At 42.3% G+C, this 23,279-nt stretch overlaps 1 protein-coding gene across 1 annotated transcript in view; it reads left to right on the forward strand.

Moving 5' to 3' along the window:
- SLC2A9 (solute carrier family 2 member 9) overlaps positions 1-23,279 on the forward strand; it is a 162,948-nt gene that overhangs the window by 8,223 nt on the left and 131,446 nt on the right. The window contains exons 3-4 of the mRNA XM_065404795.1: positions 17,346-17,506; positions 23,008-23,132. Coding sequence (XP_065260867.1) covers positions 17,346-17,506; positions 23,008-23,132 — 286 coding nt within the window. The remainder of the gene's footprint in view (positions 1-17,345; positions 17,507-23,007; positions 23,133-23,279) is intronic.

Below are 23,279 nucleotides of genomic sequence, written 5' to 3' on the forward strand. Positions count from 1 at the left end.
TTGGATAAGAGAATTTGTTCTTGCTCTTCCTTCTACTGGGGCCATTCTATTGCATTTCATACTGTACCTTGTTTATGGTCCATGTAGTGAAACTGCTATGTTGGCCATTTACCAACTGCTACAGTAAGTTCTGCTGATGGAATATATGATAAGAATGGAATATTATGAAATGATCTATAGTATTTTTTGGAATTTTATTCTGAATACTATTACAAATTAAGGTTTAAATGCTTTGTTCAAAGTACACTCATCATTAATTGGTCTGTGCTCTTATTTTTTTTCTATCACAAAATAAGAATAAGGGAACAGTGAATGAAATTGAAAGTGACAAATTTTAAAGACCTTTTGTATAATTTATAATTAACCAGTGGAATTCATTGCCAGAAGAGATCGTTGACACCAGTGGTTCCAGGTCTTACTGGAATTAATGGAAGTTTTCCCGCTTAATTCAGTGGGGCCTGGCTTTTACCCCAAGAGCTTAATCAGTTTCAGCGGATATGATATTTACATGTATAATGAGAATGTTCTCTGTTACTGGATAGGGTAATAAATTGAAAGAATATAAACCCTCATGCTTCACAGCATAAGCAAATCATTAACCCATAAGGTTAGGAAGAAACTTGTACCGTGGGAAAGCTTTTTCCATAAGTTTCTAGGAACTTCCTCCAAAGCAGCAAGTACTGGCCCCTGTCAGAAAGAGGACTAGATAGACCATGTCTGATCAGTTATGATCTATGGGCATGGCTACACTTGCAGATGTAGAGCGCTTTGAGTTAAACCAGCCTTCGTAGAGCGCAGTCGGGAAAGCGCTGCAGTCTGTCCGCACTGGCATGGCCACATTAGCAGCTCTTGCAATGGCCACAGAGAGCAGTGCTTTGTGGTAGCTATCCCAGCATGCAAGTGGCTGCAATGTGCTTTTCAAATGGGGGGTGGGGTGGGTGGGGTGTGACAGGGAGTGTATTGTGTGTATGTGGGGGGAGAGAGTGTGGGTTTTTGGGGGGCTGAGAGCATGTCAGCATGCTGTCTTGTAAGTTCAGACAGTAGCAGACCTCCCCCTCTCCCCCCCCCGCCTCTCTCTCTCTCACACAGCATTCCACAGTAATGGTTGCTTTGTCTCAGAGCAGATAAGCATGCCGGCTGTCAAATGGAGCTTTCAAAGGGCATATCCAAAACAATGACAAGAGTGGCCACTTGACTTCAGGGGATTATGGGATGTTTCTGGAGGCTGATCAGAGCGCAGTAATGCAACACCTCGTTCACACTGACACTGGGGTGCTCCAGCGAGGGCGCATCAAACGTTATTCTACTTGCCCAGGTGGAATACCAGGAGTGCTCTAGCCATGGAGTCAGAGCGCTCTACGTGCCTTGCCAGTGTGGATGGGTAGTGAGCTAGTGCACCCGGGGCTCCTTTAATGCGCTCTAACTCGCACGTGTAGCCAAGCCCTACATGTTTGATCCATTATGGCATTTCCTGTACACCACTTCAGCTTGTGATCTTGGTAGATCTCATAAAATGAACAACTTTGGGAAAGTTCAGTACTTGGATAGGAAGTTACTTAGGAAACTGAGGTGCTGCAAGTACTAGTGATGGTGATACTTTTTCCCCTCTGAATAAATATTGTCCTAAAATGGTGTAAGGGGTCAGTCTGAGCTTAGAAATCCCAACTCTCAGCTGAGGCACAAAACAGGTTGCCTAATAGTTAGAAATTGTTTTTGCAGAAGTAGAAGTAAGTGTGTGTGTGTGTGTGTGTGTGTGTGTGTGTGTGTGTGTGAGAGAGGCAGCTGTTTGATAGCTGCACACATGAGGCTTGTAATATGACAATTAGTCATAGTGGAGTTGTATTTATTATGCAGCTTTGACCTCCTCACTTGTACTCTGCTCCCCAGTGCAATCTATTACATGGTTCAAAAGCAGATGCTGCCAGTGCTGCTTATTTAGAGCAAGATTGTGCCATTCTTATTTACATTGTTGTACCTCATTATGGACTACAGAGGTTTTTACCACAAGCCCTGAGTAAAGGTGTCAATATGTAGGTACGTTGCCCCAGGAGCAGAACCACAACCTGCCTTCTGGTTCCCCTCTCACTCTGGGGAGGAAAGCAATCCCTAGCACAGATCACTTTCCTGCCTGTGCCGGCTCAGCTGTACAGGCCAGTGCTTTGGGAAAAGGGTCAGTGTGTCCTGGTGTGCCTAGGGCAGCCCTTGCTGGAAATGCCAAGATCAAGGCAGGCTGCAAAAGGGAGAGCAGATAGTCCCAAGACTGACTGGGTAACACTGAACTGTTAAACTCCTCAACCAGTCACAAACTGTACTTCTGATCCCCCACACTGGTTATCAAAAAGCAAAAAAAGAAATCACACAGCCCCCTTTATTGCATTCCAGTTATCTGGCTCCCAATCAGCACTTAGGTCCAGTACAGTGAGAAGTTATTTAAAAAACGCTGCTCATATATACAAAATGTTCTTCTGACCCCAAAGGGTCAGCCACGTCACCAGGTCCGTATAGGTTTGCATCTTACCCAAAATACCACACTGCCAGCCAATCCTTTAGTGCCTAAAACTAAAGGTTTATAATAAAGAAAAAAGAAAGAACAAGAAGAGAGATGTTAAATGGTAAAACAGTCACATACATACAAAGACTTCAAAGTCCATCAAGTTCCTAGCAGTATTGGTGAATTTGCTGGCTTGAACACATCCACAGTTTGGATGGGTCATTCAGTCCTTTGTTCAGAGCTTCATTTGTAGAAAGGTTACTCCAGAGGTAAGAAGCAGGAATGGAGAAGATGCAGCTTCCTTTTATAGTCTTTTACCATGCAGCTTGATTTCCTTTGTTCCAAACACAAGCAGCCCAGCACATGGCCTGGAAGCCTTAGACCGTTCTGTCCATAGGCATGCCCCTGCATGCCTTACTGAGTAATAAGTTGTATCCCTTGCCTTCTCAATGGGTCAATTGTATAGCTGATGTAAGGGTAGGCAGTGTTAATGCCAATCTATCTGGGGGTGTCACCCAGATGCACAGCACAGACAGACATACCATACATATAACTTACAATACAAAGGTGATACAAACACACAAACGAGATTATTATACCTGACAAATTATAACATTTTTGCAGATACCTTACGCGGCATATCTGGCATAACTCATTGCAATTTTACAACATTGGTATTCATAATATCCTAAAGTGCCCCCCAAATTCCATATAGCATCGCAGGAAGAGTCAAGACTTTGCTCATGCCCTGCCCCTGTTATTCACTTTTTGCCTGTATGCATGGGAAGGGGACTAGCAGCCAGGCAGAAGCTGGTCTCCACCCTGCACAGGGGAAGTAGATATCTTATTCCCCATGATTCTCTGTGAGCAGACCCTTTGGAACCAGAACTGGTTGCAAATTTTCCAATGGAAACAGAACCTCATACTGCAACTTTCAGGGCTCCCAGGGTTTGCTGCTCCAGGGCAGCCTTCCTATACAGACTACCCTGGGTTGGGGATAACAAGGCTTCCAGTTCCCTGAGCCAGCTGGTTCCCTGTCCAGCCACCACTGGGGTCTGGAGAGCATAATTAGTTTAGGAAACACCATGGGTGGGATCCACAAAAGTACTTAGGGAAGCACCTAAGTCCCTTTGGTTCCATTGTGATCCACAAAACTCACGCTGAACTGTGTAGGTGTCTAAACTCACTTGGCACTTAACTTTTTTTTTTCTGGTAAAAAGTTCCCCCAGCACATACGTTTCTGCCTCCCGGCATTCACACTGCTGCCTCCCTCTAGGTGTCCGGATGCTTATTTCCTGCCTAAGGCCCAGAGCGATTCACAAACCAGGGGAAAACAGGCATTCAGCCATGTAAGCCATGTGCAGGGCCCAGTACGGTAGTTGCCCTATTAGCACATCTACTGGATTGGGTCCCATTCAAAATCCAGCCATAGGAGGTGGTGCCCTCCTTATAAAGATATGGGAGACCTAGATTGAATTCCCCCCTCCCTAGGAGAGGGGGAGACAGAATTTGAATAGGGGTCTCCCACACCTCTCAGGAGAGTGTTCTAACCACTGGGTTATGGGATATACAGTTGAGCAGTTCCTTCAGTCTCTCCTGTTGAAGCTGTTCCACTGTGGATAAATACTTAAAGAGCTGTTAGGCCAGAGAGCAGGAGAGGATTGGAATGACTGTAGTCTAGTGGTTAGGGAACCCACCTATGAGTCAGGAGACTCAGGGTCCACTCCCCCTGCTCCAATCACTCTTTCATTAGTTATCTACAGTGCAACAGCTTCAGTAGAAGAGATTGAGGGAGAATATTCCATAGTTTAGGGGTTAGAGCACTCTCTGAAGGGTGGAAGGCCCCTTTGTCAGAGAAGGGGGAATTGAACTCGGGTCTCTCACAGCCCAGGTGATTGCTCTAACCACTGGGCTAAAAGTCATAAGTTGGGCACCAGTTCCTTTGTGTGGAGTGAAACAGGCGCTCAACTCATTCCAGCAAGAAACTCCTTAGAGGCCTAAGCCACCTGACTCCAGGTACCCATTTGTGGCTCGCCAGCAGAACTGGATGGCCGTCCTGCAAGCTGGACTTCGGCGCCCATCTCTGAGAGAGTGATGGGGCTTAGCATACACCTTTGGCATTGGCATCTCCTATTAGCTAGCTTAGGCATCTCCCAGACACCTAGCGTGCTGGTTTCTGTGCATTGCATTCTTAGATGCCTATCTCTCTTCATTCATTGCATAGGGAACCTAAGTGTGTAACTTGGCTTTGTGGATCATAGTGTTCCTGGATTTTGTAGGCGTCTAAAAGTTAGGTGCCATGCCTGACACTCAGCATTGCAACGCCTACGGCCCTTCATGGGTCCCCACCCCATGTGTCAGTGTTTCCAAAAGGAAAAATGTTCTGAATATCCAGTTCCCGAGTTTCAGCCAGCTCTAACTGGAACTCCCTGTGGGGTAAGGTACTACTTAGTGTGACTAAAGGGCCCTGAATGAATTAGATGTTCTTGTTAATAATTAGCACCTTTTATAGGGCTGTAGATCTTACAAGTGCTGTACATACATCTGGCAAGCTAACAAATTGAGGTGCTGAGTCAGTAAACTTGGGTGAGCAACTGAACTGCTTTGGTTGTTTGCAGCCTGACTCTCTATACTGCTGAGCCCCTGCTGTGATGTGCTGAGCACCCTCCGCGCCTGTTCATTTCAATGAAAGTTTCATTGATGTCCAGCATCTCACAAGAGGTGCCCAGCACTCTGCAGGATCAGCCCCCTCATTCAGATAAAACTGAAGAAAGGAGGTACTGTATGGGGAGGTAGCAGGTAATAAAAACCTGGATAATATAACTGTTGATAAAAAGTGGATACTTAGGAAATTGGATCTATACAGATCATATGTCTTCTCATAACAGAAGAACTAGGGGTCACCAAATGAAATTAATAGGCAGCAGGTTTAAAACAAACAAAAGGAAGTATTTTTTTCACAAACACAGTCAACCCATGGAACCCCTTGCCAGAGGATGTTGTGAAGGCCAAGACTATGACAGGGTTTAAAAAAGAACTAGATAAGTTCATGGAGGCTAGGTCCATCAGTTGCTATTAGCCAGGATGGACAGAGATGGTGTCCCTAGCCTCTGTTTGCCAGAAGCTGGGAATGGATGACAGGGGATGGGTCACTTGGTGATTACCTGTTCTGTTCATTCCCTTTGGGGCATCTGGCATTGGCCACTGTCAGAAGACAGGATACTGGGCTAGATGGACGTTTGGTCTGACCCCCCAGTATGGGTGTTCTTATGTTCTCATAGAACCATATGTGGGAAATCGATCCAAAACAACTGGCTATCAGGTCTTCCCAGGACAACCTTCAAGGAGAATATACAAATACAATTTTCTATCAGTGTTCAAGGATGTACTATCTCATCAAACAGGAGGACCCCACCCCACACCCCCAGGGCCTGATTGCAAGTCTTACGCATGCTAACAAGCAGCAGTGCAAGTAATCCCACTGGAAATGCGTCAGCCTGGCTTCCACCTTGCAAGAGGGAAATAAAATGCACTCGTCCTTCTGCTGGTGCAGCTGACTTCCTCCGCCATGCCAGCTCAGCTGTACTGGCTGGTGCACTGGAACTGGGACTTGCCCACTCACCGTCATAGGAGAGGAGTAGCAGCCTAACAACAGCTGTTCTTAGTCCTGCACAATGTATGACTATGTGGATAATCCACACAGGACAATAAGGGGTCTCTTTGGACCCTCTTAGTCCTCTGCACACGTGCGCAGCCCTATATTTGGCTGTAGCGGGGCGACGACTCACCCGGTGGCGCCTTCTGCTGGTCGTCCAGGGAATTAGCTCGCCAGCCTTCAGAGCGCCCTCTGCATGCCAGTGTCTCACCTTGCTACTGGCCCCGGTGTCCCTCCTGGACCCCAGTGCCCCTTCTCTTGAGATTCTGCCCCCTGCAGTACCCCACAGTCTCGTTGGGTCTCCCCTCCCCAGGGAACCCCCAACCCCTTATCCCCACCTCACCTCAGTCTTTGGCTACTGCCAGTCACCATCTAGCCCCCGCTCACTGGGGCGGACTGCAGTATAATTGCCATTCATCATCAGCAAGGAGGGTCTGGACCTGCCGCCTCTGCCTACACTTAGGCTGCTCCTCTGCAACCCCAACACCTTCTCAACTTTTAAGAAGGCCTGCAGCCTGGGGGCTTTCCAGGCCAGAGCTCCCCAGTTCCTCTTGCCTTTCCCAAGCCCTGCTCCACTTTAGGTACCGTGCTCAGCAGCCAGGCCCACCCCTCTCAATATCCAGAGAGAGACTGTCTAGCTCTAGCCTAGCAGCTCCTTTATAGGGCCAGCTGCGGCCTGATTGGGGCGTGGCCCCAGCTGAGGCTGCTTCCCCAATCAGCCTTTCCCCAGCCACAGCCCTCTCCAGGGCTGTTTTTGATCCCTCCGGGCAGGAACGGGGTGACCACCCTGCTACAGTGGCAGTGACATAAATCATGACGTATATAAAATCATGAGTGATGTGGAGAAAGTGGATAAGGAAAAGTTATTTACTTATTCCCATAATACAAGAACTAGGGGTCACCAAATGAAATTAATAGGCAGCAGGTTTAAAACAAATAAAAGGAAGTTCTTCTTCACGCAGTGCACAGTCAACTTGTGGAACTCCTTACCTGAGGAGGTTGTTTAAAAGAGAACTGGATAAATTCATGGTGGTTAAGTCCATTAATGGCTATTAGCCAGGATGGGTAAGGAATGGTGTCCCTAGCCTCTGTTTGTCAGAGGATGGAGATGGATGGCAGGAGAGAGAGCACTTGATCATTGCCTGTTAGGTTCATTCCCTCTGGGGCACCTGGCATTGGCCACTGTCGGTAGACAGGATACTGGGCTAGATGGACCTTTGGTCTGACCCGGTACGGCCGTTCTTATGACGGAACTCTCTCCAAAAACAATTGGGAAAGTTTGAGATTAACAGTTTGGCTGGGTGTAAATCAAAGACCCGTGTTCTTCTGGACTTCTTTTCATTCAGTGCACAGATTGCGCTTTTGAGTGAGGTCTCTGGGACGCCAATATAGCAGTGTACTTTGACCTCAGTCGCGGAAGTGAAAAATCTCTGCCCTTTATTACTACACGTTGTTTGTTTTCTTCCTGCAATAAATCAGATTTGATAGTGTCACCTTGTATCATTAAAGTTAGAACTGCTGTAGACGTAGTTATAGATGATAACTTGGAATATCTACACTGGCACCCATCACTGTAAGATTTGGAAGGCCTGTAACATTAAGAGCTAGATCATTTACCTTCTATGAGAGAGAACTCTTCTCCCTTCTGTTTGTAGCCTATTATTTTATTTAAAGTGAATTTAGTAATGTTGTATTACAGGGAGTCCTCGGAAGTCACTTACGACACTTTTCAATTGACTGCCCATTTTGCCCCTACAATGCTTGTTTCACCTTTATGATGCTTCATTTGCATAAAGTTCGCTTGAAATCACTTTCTGGTTGCGTTATACTGGTATGGAGCTGGAAGGGGTCGCTTCTGATTAGCTTATGATATAGGGTCATTCACTGGTCATTTACTTATGTCAAGCATTTCTTAAGCCTCTGGCCTAATATGGCTAAGTTACAATCATACAGGCCTCAGCCTGTATGCCTTGCCTTTAGCCCTACTTACTTAGATACCTAATACAGAATTATCCCCCCAACTAGTGATTAATCTTATACTTTTATAATCCTACAATTTAACTCTGTTTAGCATACAATGATTATATATGACATAACATGTTAGGTAATCATAACATCGAACAATAAACTAAAATCAGTGGTTACATGTTGGTTTATGCCACTTACTTACGGTCCTGGAGCCAGGGAAAAATTCCGCATAAAGGCTCCCCCGCACAGGAAGATGGCAGCCATTCTCTGGGAGGGTGCCGGAATGAAGTGCAGCAGAATGTGGGTGGTGGTGTTAACCCAGAAGCGGGCAAACTTTTTGGCCTGAGGGCTGCATCGGGTTTCCGAAATTATATGGAGGGCCGGTTAGGGGAGGCTGTGCCTCCCCAAACAGCCAGGTGTGGCCCGGCCCCTGCCCCCTAACCGACCCGCCCGTTTCTTGCCCCCTGAAAGTCCCCCCAGGACCCCTACCCCATCCCCCCCCCTGCTGTCTGTCCCCTGACCACCCCTGGGCCCCCCGCCCCTAACTGCCCCCCGCCGTCCCATCCAACCCCCTCTTCCTGGCTGCCTCCCCGCCCCATCCAACCACCTCTTCTCCCTGACAGCCCCCAGGCCCCCCTGCCCCTAACTGCCCCCCACCACCCCATCCAACCCCTCTCTCCTTCCTGACTGCCCCCCCAGGACCCCTGCCCCATCCATCCTCCCTTCTCTCTGTCCCCTGACTGCCCCCGGAACCCCCACCCCTGACTGCCCCCTGCTGCCCCATCCAATCCCCCCTCTCATTCCTGACTGCTCCCCCGGGACCCCTGCTCCATCCACCCCCCCTGCTCCCTGACCACCGCCGGAACCCCCACCCCTGACTGCCCCCCGCCACCCCATCCAACCCCTCCTCTCCTTCCTGACTGCCTCCCGAGACCCCTGCCCCATCCAACCATCCCTTCTCCCTGACCGCCCCCGGAACCCCCGCCCCCATCCAACCCCCCTGTTCCCCGCCCTTTGAAAACTTTTTTGTTAGACAAAACGATTGGAATGTTTGAGCTGAAAAAGGCTGTGCCATTTGATTACCTAACCTGCCATATGAATCATCACTTTGAGCATTCTTTACAGTTGGCTGCTCCCACCCACTCTATCAGAACATTATTTAAACCATGATGGGCATTTATTCATGTGGTTTTTACTTCTCTCTAAGGTGGTAGAAAATCCTTTGAGATGTGGCAAACTTAAAACTAGATCATAGGTTTAATTGGTCTTAGTGGAGAACTCTGAGACTGAACTAACTTTGGTTTTACTAAGTTACATGATATTTCCAAAATTGAACAGGCCTAAACTATGGCACAAGTCCAATTTCAGGTTACTTTGCATTTTATTACATACCTTCTAGTCTCTTTCCTTGCTAGTCTACTGGCAAGAGCTGATCTGAATTCTTTGTTCTCAGTCTTCTGAGTTCTCAGTGACACCTTCTACCCCATTTCCATTTACTGATGTTAACCGCTCTTGTCAGACACAGGCCCCAACCTGTATTTTTTCAGGAAGGATCTTTGCAATGCAAGCCAAACTATTTTCATGTCCTCAAGGATCACATTTCTTTAAAGTGATGTGATACTTATTAATAAGTTTCACATAACTCCTTTAACCAATTGTGTGGTTTACAACTCTTCCCAGCCCCCAAATTACATCAGCAATAGCAGTCCATAATATTCACAAACCCCACTCGTCTGGAAACAGCATATTTCAATATAGGAGCATGCCTAATATCTTTTTTTTTTTAAACCACTATAAGGTGCTAAAACACTAGGCATATGATTCAAATGCCACAAAATGCAGCTGTACTTGTATGGTACAGTAGCTGATTCTTGTAGAACTAGCTTAAATGCCTAGTGCTTATCTCTAGAATTCATTTCTTAGGAGTCCTTGCTCATTTAGCAAAGTGGTAAAGTGATTATTATTTGGACTGTGGCTACATCACACATGAAATAATAGATACTTTTGTTACTAAATGAGAAATTTCCTGCCTCATTCTACATCCCTGAACTTAATTCATAAAGCAGCTTTCAAAATTTGACTTTAGATTAGAAGGGGAAACGTTATAACTCAGTTATACAAGTGACAAATAGATCTTGACTTTAGCATTAAGTCAAACAGATGGGGTTGGGAAGGGGAGGCAGGAATTTGTTTTGCTTTATTGTTGACCAGCATGTGACCAGCAATTGCAAACTTTTGTAGCTTTTTATTTTTTCCTTAGGTTGCAATGAATCTGTTTCTCATGTCAATTCTTTGGGGGTGGGAACTGTGATTTTTATTTTACGTTTGTGCAGGGCCAAGCACAATAGGGCCCTGATTCTGTTTGAAATCTGGGTGCTACAATAACATGAATATCAAATACTAATGTTTAGCATCTCTTGGGATATTAATGTTTTGTTAAGGGCTATTATTTTGCCATGAAACAGGATATTTTTAAAAAAGCCATGGCAAATTTTGGTTCAATCCTGGATTTGTGACTCCTCTCCCATTATTAATGCAGAATGCTTTCAGTCCTATCTTGATCAGCTGGCATCTCTTGAGGTGGTGTAACCAAGGGTGAAGTAGAATATATTTTCACTCACTCTGTAGAAATACTGAGGACAGAAAGTCTGTTTTCCCACTGCAGATGTATCGTGAGTAGGAGCAATGGGTCTCTTCTGTTTCTCTTTAGGAAGCTCAGGAAGTTAGCAGTTGGTTGTTTTCATCTTCCTCCTCCCCACATTGGGTTTCTTGGAAGGAAAATACAGTTTTCTTTGCCCCTCAGCAGGGATTCAGAACAGTAAGAAGAAGCATCACCGGTGTCTCAAGAAAAAATGGAAAGTCACAGAATTCATGACCCTCAAGTCCAAACAGCCGTAGGAATAAGGGATGTGAATTGATAGGTTCATATTAATTTCAGACTTCACTCAATGTATAGTAGCACAACTCATATAGAGAATTCTAATGTTTATCAACAAAATATCCCTAATTCAATTGTGCAGGTTTGTTATGAAAATTCATCCTGCCTGTAAGAGCAACAGTTGACATCTGGTAACTCTGCTAAATTTAAGTGTTTATTGGCATTTCTATTATAATCCTATTTATATGTAGACGTTCTAGCTTTGGCACGTCCATGTCTATCAGGCTAAAACCTGACACCAGACTTCAAGAGAAGATAATAGACTTGTCATTAAGACACTCAACAGGGTTGAAAAAGACCAGGCTTCAGTTTCCGACTTGGCTACTGGCTGCCAGTGTGACCTTGGGCAATCACCTAATCTACCCTCTGGCTCATCTCCATTTTACAGAGGGGAAGCTAACACCATCCTACCTCACAGGGGGAATAGAATCCACTAATGATTATGTCAGATACAATGGTGATGAGGTCCATATGAGCTTAATGGGTAAGGCATTGGCCTCCTAAAACAGAGATTGTGGGTTCAAGTTCCTTCTGGGATGAAAGTGCACTTTCTCCATCTCTTGGTGTCTCCAGATCAAGTCTGGATGCCTTTGTGGAAGATACGCTTTAACCTAACAAAAGTTATTGGGCTCAATACACAGGTAACTGGGTGACATTTAATGGCCTATGTTATACAGGAGGTCAGATGAGAATGATCTAATGGTCCTTTCTGGCCTTAAACTCTATGAATCTAGGAATACCTAGACAGATAGATGGGTTCTTAGCCTACTAGTAGATTTTACTATAAAAAGTCCCTTATCAGTTACACTGTTTAGGGGGCAAAATTTGACCTCTGCCATTGCATTCCAATTTTAGATGTTCTCTCAAATAGTAGCATTTATTAAATGTCTGATCTCTCTCTCTCTCTCTCTCTCTCCTCCTGCCCCCACTGAAATGACACTCCCATCTGATACATAGTATCAGTTTTTCTTCTATGGAACTGTCCTTTGGCAGTGGAAAAGTTACTTTCTAGCATGGGTTCTCAACCAGGGCGTTACTAACCGGTCCAAGAGTGGTTGTGACTCTCTTCTTTTCTTTATAGCTAATGGGAGGGGGAATCTGAAAATCCTTTTCTGTTTTATCGTGGGGTCATGATAGGGAAAAGGTTGAGGTCCCCACTGCACTAGAGTAAAATCATTGCCATCTTTGCTTCAGAACTATCCATGGCAGAGTAAAGAGTGGATACCAGTGAGTTTGGCTGTGTCTCTGAATACATTTTAATGTCCTGGAAAGATAAAGCTGCTATTTCTTTACATGAATATATAAAGACTCTATTAAAAAGCTCTAAACGTTTAAGACAAAATAACCTCTTTTAAAACTGAGATATAAGAACACTTTTTTCAATTTAGCTTATGCCATTTTGCAAGGGGTTTAGGTTAAACAAACCAAAAAATAAAGCCGCTCTTATATAAAATAAGATTTCAGGATTGTCACTCTGTGTGTCACTTGAAAGCTGAGAATGTCTGTAGAGTCAGTGCAATGGAATCTGCTACAAACGTGGCTGAGAGCTCTTTTTGTTTCGCATATAGATTCATAGATTCTAGGACTGGAAGGGACCTCGAGAGGTCATCGAGTCCAGTCCCCTGCCCGCATGGGCAGGTTGAATCATCACTGGGATTTGCAGTCTGTTACTGTCCATTTTGACTTCATGAATTACAACTATCTGGTATACAGCTACAGTAAGGCATGTATCTATGCCATGAAGAGTGCTAGAGCATTGTGAGATTAGAAGTAACTCAACCAATCACCACCCTTGGTCTATGGCTAATTTGCATGCAATAGTTTTATTGGTTGTTTGAGAGAGACTGTACAGATGGTGGATTTCTTGGTCCAACTGACACACCCATGCAACAACATAGGCTTTCCCTTACTAGTTCTGGAATAACAATGTCCCTATGTGGAATTTTACTGCTATAACTACATTGGTTTAGCTATACTGGAATAATTTACCATTATAATTGGTGAGTGCTCAGCACCTCTGAAAATGAGGGCACTTACTTCAGCACCTAAATATACCTTTAGAGGCCTGATTTCTCACCCAAGATTTAAAAGATTGACCTTAAGAATAATGAAAAATAGACCATTTGCAAACAAGTCCATGACCTTGAGTTCAACCTGAACTGCAAAATGTAAAGTGTAACAGTAATGACTCTTTTATGTCATGGTGAGTGTACCATAGGCCTTCACTCAGAAAATGTACTATTTCTGTAACTTTTATAGTCACTCAAAAAAACTGAGGCAAATTTTATGACAAGTTATGTATGAGTCAGAACAGAACACTACAATGGTAAAAATGCTAGAGGGTAACTGGATTCCAGCTGTGTAGCAATTTCTTGGTGTCATTTCATAGCTTTTTTAAAAAAATACATCCTTCAAGCAGTGGAAATAACACAATTAGCTTTGATGCGAAGAGATAGAAAGCATTCCTCATACATTCTTTGTGCAGGAGATTTGGCATTTAGTTAATTTTCAGGATAGGCACTTGGGGTTATATTATGTGCTATAAGATAATAAATGGATCATCTACCCTTTGAAAATTGTAAATTTATTGCATAATTATAAATATGTTGCCTCACTATTTTGAATATCCTTTTAATGAACCAGAAATACATTTCAGCTTTCCTTACAGCTACTGTGCATTAGGGCTCATGCTGTCATTTTTGCAGATGCAGAGTCCCAAGGCACGCTGAACTCCCAATAAATAAATACAGCATACTTTCCTTCTTCACAGTCACTTCTTTTTCTTTTTTTCATTTATATAATTTATTTCCATTCTATTTCATCAGATTAGCTTCCGCTGTCCCTGCGATACCTGTCCCCATGCCTGGCAACTCCCACTTACCCTCTCCCTTACCGTAGCAAGGTCTAGCAACCCATTATTATTCAGATATTTACGACCTTTTTCATTTGTTGTATTTGCGGCAAACCCCATTAAAGTCAATGTAAAGATACCCATTCATGTCAATGGGTTTTGGTCCAGGCTCAAAATGCACTTCTTTTTAGATGCAACCAGCACTCACAAATAGCCTGGCCCTGGGAGATGCTGGGCCCCTGTTTGCGACATACCATGGTACAATCCAGACTACTGAGCGGCTGTGTCCCCCCTGCTTAGCAATTATGGGTGCTTTACAATGCTTTGGTTGAAGCAGCTTCCAGTTGGGCTGCTCACAGCCTTTCAGTGTGCAAGCCACACCCTGAATGTTGGTGTGTAACTGCAGCCTGCTAGTCACACCTGGATTACACTCTGGCTCTCACCAGCCTTGGCTATACTTCAAGGTGACCCCAACACCCCCCCCCCAATAATATGCTCACAACTTGCCACCCCAAATGTAGTTTTCCAGACACTTCAATTTAAACACACTGGATTAGATAAAACAATAAAACAAGTTTATTAACTACCAAGAGAGAGATTTTAAGTGAGTACAACTAATGCATCATAACTTTTAAAAATGGTTACCAGAAAAATAAAGGTAAAACACAACTGGTGCCTAACTTAACAGCCTATGTTAAATTCAAAGCAAAGTGTTCTCACCATATGCTTTCAGCAGTCTTACTGACTAAACTTCTTAGATCAGGACCTCTTCTCCAGTCTAATGGCTGCTGACTTTTTGTCCCTTTAGGTGCAGTGAATCGATGGGCCGGGGGGGAGGGGGGGCGGGAGAGGAGTATCTTGAGGTGTTTGTCCCTTCTTTTGATAGTTTCAGTTCCCCTCTTGAAAAACCTTTCCAACTGAGAATCAAGAGCCAAAGAGTCTATGTGGAATAATATTCCCTGATGTTTTTTTTCACCTATTTGAACTTCCTTTGTCTTCTCTTCCTGCTGTTCACTGCTTAAATGCAAATTAAACATAGCATACATACCTTTGTTTAAGACAGACTGGTTTGCCAGCTTCTGTTTGGGCAGGGTTTGGAACATGTGTTAATAACACCATACAGGGGAATCTTATAACTTCACACACAATGTTGCTACACCTATTTTACCAGTACGATATGGACCAACAACTTATGAGTTTTCAAATGATACCTTACAAAGGCATACCTTGTACAGAAAGTATTACAATAGTGTGTAGGATATGGACTTGGGTACATTCTGTTACACCCATAGATCTTTTTGACTCCACTGGGACTTACAGGTGCTCAGTCCTTCTCAGGAGCAGGCCTAGGATACATGAAAGAACCTCTTTACCCCTGAAATCAGTTGATGTTGCTGGATAGCTTGCATGGATAGGAAGGACTAGATGCCATTTTTGTACATTAAAAAATTATCACTAGAGCTGGTCTGAAGAACTTTGATACAACCATTTTCAGTCAGAAAATGTAGTTCCATCAAAGTTGAAATACTTTGTGAAATTATATTGATTCCACAAAAACTTCATTTTGGAGACTAAAGTTGGGGGGTGGGGGAAAAGAGTTCTGACAACGTCGAGAAGTCCCACGTTGACATTTTTCAGAATAAAATATTTTGATTTTTTTTCTGAAATTTTAAAATTGTGTATTAAATACTTATGCTATGTTATATAATATAAAAAAATATAACAACATTATTTCTATTATGAAATATAAACATTTTAAAAATTCTAATTCAAAATGTTTCAGTTGAGCAGAAACAAGTTTTCTTTCATGGCGAATTTTGAAATTTCAGAGTTTAATTCCAAATCGGAATGAAAATAAATTTTGAAGTTTTGAAATTCTCCTCAAAATGGAATTTCTGTTCTCAGCACAGTTCTAATTATCACACCTTAACACCTGACATAATTTTTATATATTACCACCCTGTGTCAAATTTAAATCTCCTTTCATTCATCTTTTATTGTTTGTAACAGCTGTTTGGCGAAGACAATAACACCGTCGTTTTGTAAAATTTCAAATATTTCCTTTAGTTTTTCACCCCATTTGGGCGGGTGTGGGCAGTGGGGAGAATGGTGGTGATGAATTTGTCTTGCTTGTTTTTCTAAGAAACTGAATACCAAAAAGACAGAACGGCGAAAAGGGGATGACTCCTGTTGATAAAGCAAACTAAAAATCAGTAATTGAGAAATACTGAAAAGTGTTTCATGTACTGTTTGTGCATGTGTACATACCAATAAAAAGCATCAGTATAAAATATTCTCATAATCATCAGTTACAGAATTTGGGGGGGATTAAAACAGAAATCATCCCTGTTTTACCCTTCTGCTTTTGAAGTTCCATTTTGTGAGCCAAGGCAAGCTAGGTATCATCTTCGGTTGGCATCTCGTTTCTTGTTTTTCCTCTTGAGTTTCTGTTCCTCCCCAATCTCCCACCCCCAATCTCTCTCTCCTCTTTTCTTCTTTCTGCCTTTGTTGCCCTTTTTCTTCTCTTCCTTTCCCTTGGAGTTTTTCTATTTTAAAATGGTTTTCAGTAGAGACCTATGGAGTATTCAGAAAAAACACTTGTTCCTAATATAAAGATAGTACAATACAATATTAACAGCATTTTACTGTGCATTTAGATTGTAACCTCTCTGAGGCAGGGACCATTTTTTTGTTATATATTTGTATAGTGCCTGGCACAATGGGCTGTAGCTGCTACTGCAATACAGATAATAATGATACCCCTTTTGACCCAAATGGATAGCCCATCATTTGGGGTCTTGTAGGTTGTTCCACTTAGGAGGAGAAATTGGTGGTGCAATTCAATTCTTTGATGCAATTTTGCTTATTCATTAAGAATGTACAAAGTCTTGTTTCTCTGGCCATAGTAGGAACCAAATAGCAGGAGACAATTTCTGTGTCTGGTGTTCCATGCCTGCCTTTCCTGCCAGTGCTCCATACCCCAAAATCCTTTTCTTTTAATTTTCTCTCACAACCATATCCCAGCTTTCTGTTACTGTGGCTTGACTTTCTATCTCTGCTTCTGTCTCAATCTCTGGTGCCTGGGGCAGCATCGGCTCAAGCTTTTTCATGTGCCTGTGTGTTGAGTGCTACTGCTGTTGGTTCAGCCACTTCTTCTTAATGTTTATCCTGAATGTAAGGCAGCAGCTACACCCAACTCATAACAATGTATAACTCAACCCATAACACTAATGACTGAATTTACATATTTTTAATTTATTCCAAATCATTCAGGATTAGGGTGAAAACAATTAAAGAGGAATGTCACAGATGTCTATTCAAGAAGCTTCTATACAGCAAGCTACTATTTTGCCATTGTTTAAATCATGATTGATTATTTTAGTGTCCTTACTCATCAAGTAAGCTGCTTTCACACATACCATTATTGTCTCTTTACTTTTAGTATATCAAGAGGTTTTACAATGAAAGTTGGGAAAGAAGATATGGCCACGTAATAGATGGAGGAACTCTTACACTCCTCTGGTCTATAACCGTGTCTATTTTCTCCATTGGTGGACTGGTGGGTGCGATAATTACCACACCAATTGTGAAGTTCTTTGGCCGGTAGGTACATTACAAAGCTCTGAATTTGGCATCTTATTTACCCTTTTTATAGCATTAATAAAAATATTTTCTAACATAATAAATTTCCTTCTCAGTTTAAAGACCTTCAAATTAGGAAAACTACCTTGGATAGCTTCTACATTTTATATGATCTGGTGGTGCTGCCCCACAGGAGACAAGGAAAAGCTTACCATTGTTATTGTTTATAACTCCAAATTTGTAGCAGTCACCAGAGGTGGTAGTTGAATCAAAGGGCTGTCTCTTTTGGAGTAGTATGCACAGATTGAGTTCTGTAGGGCCATTGTTCAGGGTTGTCCCTGGGTAAACACTGACCAGGTGTAACCTGTATTCCTAAATTCCATAGCTACTGTAAAGGAGAATACTTGTATTGGCAGATTTCTGCTTTACTGTGCAGCTCACACCAGAGTCATATCCGGGGGTGGCTTCAGGTCCGAAGTTGGCCACAAAGAGAAGTGGGGAGTTTGGGAAACTGTGAGAGAGGCAGTAAAATCTTAAATGAGAGAATTTGGGGGGTGTCCTTGCACCAAGATATTATTTCTCATATTCAAGAGGGGTTTTAAGGGTTAAAAAACTAACTTTAGAATATTTTTTTGTAAAAGAAAGTCTCCTGAGTATTTCTTTAAATTCTTTAAGATGACTCACAGAATGACTTGCTACTGGCAAATTAGGTTCTACTAAATGTCACCACAGGGGCTTAAATACATAGACATGTATAAAAACATCGTCCACCCCCTCTCCCCCATCATTCTGCTTCCTCTAGTCTTTTAGCCTTTATTTTCCTCCTTTCTTTCCCTCGTCTTCTTGATTCTAACTTTCTCCCTTGTCTTACTCTACCCCTTACTCCCCTATAATCCAATTTCCACTTACCTCAAATCTTGTGTCTCCTGTACTTTCCTTTTCTACACCCAATCCATTTTTCTCCTCGTTTTTCTTCCCCATTTTTCACCATACACAGTATGTTCTGTGGTTATTCCTACATTCACACAGCAAATACCTATTCTCTGGCACTCCAAATCCTTTGTCCACTGTTTCCCTTCCCCACCTCCAGTAATTCACCAATTCTGTGCCTTCCCTCCCATCAATTCACCAATCTATTTTGTTCTCAATATCCTTTTCCCCTCAATTTAACTACTCAGTTCTCAGCCTCCTCCCCAACTCATCAATTCATACCCTTCCCAAATTCTCCATCTCACAATCAAAAACTTCATTCAAAAGGTGTCAGTGAATGTTCTGCACTGTATTTTTTAAAATGTCAAATATGAGAGCTCACCATAGCAAGTCTCTTACATTTTTTGCTGAGAAGAGGAGAGGCATTTTTGTGATTAACAAGTGTGCGGGTTACTAAGGTTTATCGAAATGGTGTGGCAAGTAAACAGACAGTTGCACAAATGCCATTTTGATAGAAGCAGATCACATTCCTAGGCTATGTGGTTAAACTTCCAAGGTTTTGTCCCTCTGCCCATAGAATATGAGACTTCAAGTAATGAAAATAGAGAGCTCTGCCATGCAGCTACTGTATGAGCACAGAATAAGGATTTGTACATGGAAGGAACTGTGCCTTCAACAGCTGTTGAAGGATCAAGACTGCCCATCAAGAATGAGTTTTCAGGAATACTATTCACACTGCAGTCCTTTTGGATAGTTGACATTCATGATAGTTACGGAAACTTGTCTAAGTATTCAACTGTAGTACCTAAAAAGTACAAAACAGTGACAGAGCAATAAAAAGCCCTTTCTGCATAGTACAGTGTGCATGCGGGCTGCTGGATGGTGTGAATAGTGAAACTGACTTTAATTTACACTGACTTAGAACAATGAGACAGAGGGGACCAACATATTGTCCAGAAATAATGTCCATGTTTTAAAATACAGCACTCAACATTTATTTATTTGTTGCTGGACTAAAGATTACATTTCTCAGAAGTAGGGTAAACTTTTCAAATGCATCTAAATGACATAGGAGCCTAAGTCCCATTTGATTGGGCTCCTAAGTGCCTTGGGTGAACGTGATCATGAAATGATAGAGTTCCTGATTCTAAGGAATCGTGGGAGGGAAAACAGCAGAATAAAGATAATGGATCTCAAGGAGGCAGACTTTAGCAAGCTCAAGGAGTTGGTAGGTAAGATCCCATGGGAAGCAAACCTCAGGGGAAAAACAGTTCGAGAGACTTGACAGTTTTTCAGACACATTATTAAGGGCACAAGAGCAAACTATCTCACTGCATAGGAGAGCTAGGAAGTATTGCAAGAGACCACCCTAACTTACCTAGAAGATCTTCAATGATCTTCAAAAAAGAGATCTACAAAAAGTGGAAAATAAGTCAAATTACGAAGGATGAATATAAAAAAAACGACACAAGCATATAGGGACAAAATTAGGCCAAGGCACAAAATGAGATTAAACTAGCTAAAGATATAAAGGCTAACAAGAAAACGTTCTACAAATACATTAGAAGCAAGAGGAAGACCAAGGAGAGGGTAGACCCCTTACTCAATGAGGAGGGAAAGATAATAACAGAAAATGTGGAAATGGCGGAAGTGCTAAATGCCTTTTTTGTTTCATTTTTCACCAAAAAGGTTTGTAGCAATCGGATGTCTAACATAGTGAATGCCAGTGAAAATGAGGTAGGTTTTTAGGCTAACATAGGGAAAGAACAAGTTAAAAATTACTTAGACAAGTTAGATGTCTTCAAGTCGGCAGGGCCTGATGAAATACATCCTAGAATACTCAAGGAGCTGACTGAGGAGATATCTGAACAATTAGTGATTATCTTCAAAAAGTCATGAAAGACTGGAGAGATTCCAGAGGACTGGAAGATGGCAAATATACAGCATATCTATAAAAAGGGGAATAATGACAAGCCAGACCAGTCAGCTTAACTTCAGTACCCAGAAAGATAATGTAGCAAATAATCAAGCAATCAATTTGCAAACACCTAGAAGATAGTAAGGTGATAAGTAACAATCAACATGGATTTGTCTAGAACAAATCAGTCAAACCAACCTACTAGCTTTCTTTTACAGGGTGACAAACCATGTGGATAGGGGGAAGCAGTAGATGTGATATATCTTGACTTTAGAAAGGCTTTTGATACCTCCTCAGAAGCAAACTAGGAAAAGGTAGCCTAGATGGAGCTGCCATAAGGGGGGTGCATAACTGGTTGGAAAACCGTTCCCAGACAGTAGTTACGAATGATTCAGAATCAAGATGGAACGGCATATCGAATGGGGTCCCATGGGGATTGGTCCTGGGTCTGGTTCTCTTCAATAGCTTCATAAATTATTTAGATAATGGCCTAGAAAGTACACTTATAAAGTTTGAGGAGAAGACCAAGCTGGGAGGGATTGTAAGTGCTTTGAAGGATAGAATTAAAATTCAAAATGACTTGGGCAAACTGGAGAAATGGTCTGAAGTAAATAGGTTGAAATTCAATAAGAACAACTGCAAAGTACTCCACTTAGGAAGGAACAATCAATTGCTCCCGTACAAAATGAGAAATGAATGCCTAAGAAGGTGTACTGCAGAAAGGGATCTGGGGGTTATAGTGGATCACAAGCTAGATGTGAGTCAACAGTGTACCACTGTTGCAAAAAAAGCTAATATAATTGAGAACATAAAAATGACTATACTGGGTCAGTGGCCAATGCCAGGTGCTTCAGAGGGAATGAACAGAACAGGCAACCATGGTGCAATCCATCCCCTGTTGTCCACTCCCAGCTTCTGGCAACCAGAGGCTAGGGACACTTGGAGCATGGGGTTGCATCCCTAATCATCTTGACTAATAGCCATTGATGGACCTGTCCTTCATGAACTTATCTAGTTCTTTTTTGAACCCCGTTATAGTTTTGGCCTTCACAACATCCCCTGGCAATGAGTTCCACAGATTGACTGTGCATTACATGAAGAAGTACTTCATTTTATTTATTTCAAACCTGCTGCCTATTAATTTCAATGGGTGACCCCTGGTTCTTGAGTCTCAGAGCCGGCTTCAATGGACTTGGCTTGTGAGACTTAGGTTGCAGGGCTAAAAATAGCAGTGTCAGCATTTGGGCTCTAAGCCTCTCTCTGGGTTTCAGAAACTGGGCTCCAGCCTGAGCCAGAACATCTGCACTGCTATTTTTAGTCCCCTAGCCTGAGCCCTGCGAGCCTGAGTCACTTGCCCTGGGCTCTGTGACTTGGCACCATAGGTTTTCCTTTGCAGTGTAGACATACCCTGAAACCCTTTCAATTAATCAGTATCCTAGGGGTTGGCGAGCCCTGCCAATCCATTTCTTGTGTATCTGTCTTCAAGGAAAAGAAGCCATTTGAAGCCTTTTTTCTTTGAGATAGTAGGTGATGGAGACATCCAGTCAGGTAGTAGTGATGATCTCTGCTTTGGGAAGGCTTTTATATTTAATCCTTCAGCAGGGAACAATCATTGCAGAATTAATCTCGGTAGAGATATTGATTTCATATTTTTAACATTCTTGTTACACATGCGTGGCAAAATCTGACTTTGTAACCACAGGGAAGTAAGTGAATCAAAGAGTCAAAAGATCCAGGAAATTCTTCATGCTGCCACCTCTATAGGCTGAGAGAGATCAAAGTGTTTTGATTCACAGCTCAAAAGATATGGAAAGAGAGCGCATGGCAGCAAAGAATAATATGGATAAAACTATATTTAAATGATAAAGATATATGGCTTTTGTTGTGCTAGAGGAACTTGGTTTTGGAAATGTGGAAAAGTAGTTTCTTTCATTTTAACTACTACTTAGTTATTTCATCCAGTGATAGTGAATTTGGAAAAATAGATGGAATTGGGTAACAAATTTAAAATTATGGAGAATTTCCACATTTTTTGTGAAAAGAAGTTGGTTTTACCAATGAACTAAAAAACCCAGATGTTTTGTCCAGCTGTGCATGAGGTCACTTTCCTTTTATATACCTGTAATATCTTGAATTAGGGACAAATTTTGCTTTCAGTTACAACAATGTAAATCTGGTGACATCCATGGAGTTTTTCTAGATTTCCATTCTGTAATCCAGAATTGAGTTTGGCCATATTGCATACCAGTACATACTGATGTTTTCCAAACACTGATCTGTTGAAAACTTTGTAAATACCATGCAAGGTTCTACCATCTTTTTCAACCTATTGAAATTTGAAGTATATACTATTTTTTTTACAATTTGAAACAGTTATGATGTTACATATGTCCAGCTATCCAGAACATGCTAAACTTAAGTATATCTTGTCTTGCTCTTGGGAAGCATAAGAAAGCAAATCTTTATGCCTTTGAGATTTGGACCTTTATTTTGTGACAGTGGTTGTATTTATTCTACAGCAGATATCTTTAACTGCAGTTTTTTGTAAACTCTTTCTGTAATGTTTAACATGTGTGAACCTGTGTTTGTTAAGCACTGTGTTTTTAATGATCTGCAATTTTATATACAATTTAGCTATTTTAATAAATGTAACACATATATATTTTCCTTTCAGAAAACATACATTGCTGATCAATAATGTATTTGCAGTTGTGGCTGCGTTGTTGATGGCTCTCTGTCAGTTAGCAGAATCATTTGAAATGCTCTTATTGGGCCGCATTGTGATGGGTATTCATGCAGGTAAGCTTTACGTTATGCTGTACATACACTTACAGTTTATACTGGGCATCCTCCGCCATCCTTACATTGAGGAGTGATTTCTATGCATAATCCCACTGAATTCAATGGGAACAATCAGAATGAGTAAGGATGGCAGAATCTGATCCT

This window comes from Emys orbicularis, chromosome 5 (genome assembly GCF_028017835.1).
Source record: "Emys orbicularis isolate rEmyOrb1 chromosome 5, rEmyOrb1.hap1, whole genome shotgun sequence".
In the NCBI taxonomy this organism is placed as follows: Eukaryota; Metazoa; Chordata; order Testudines; family Emydidae; genus Emys; species Emys orbicularis.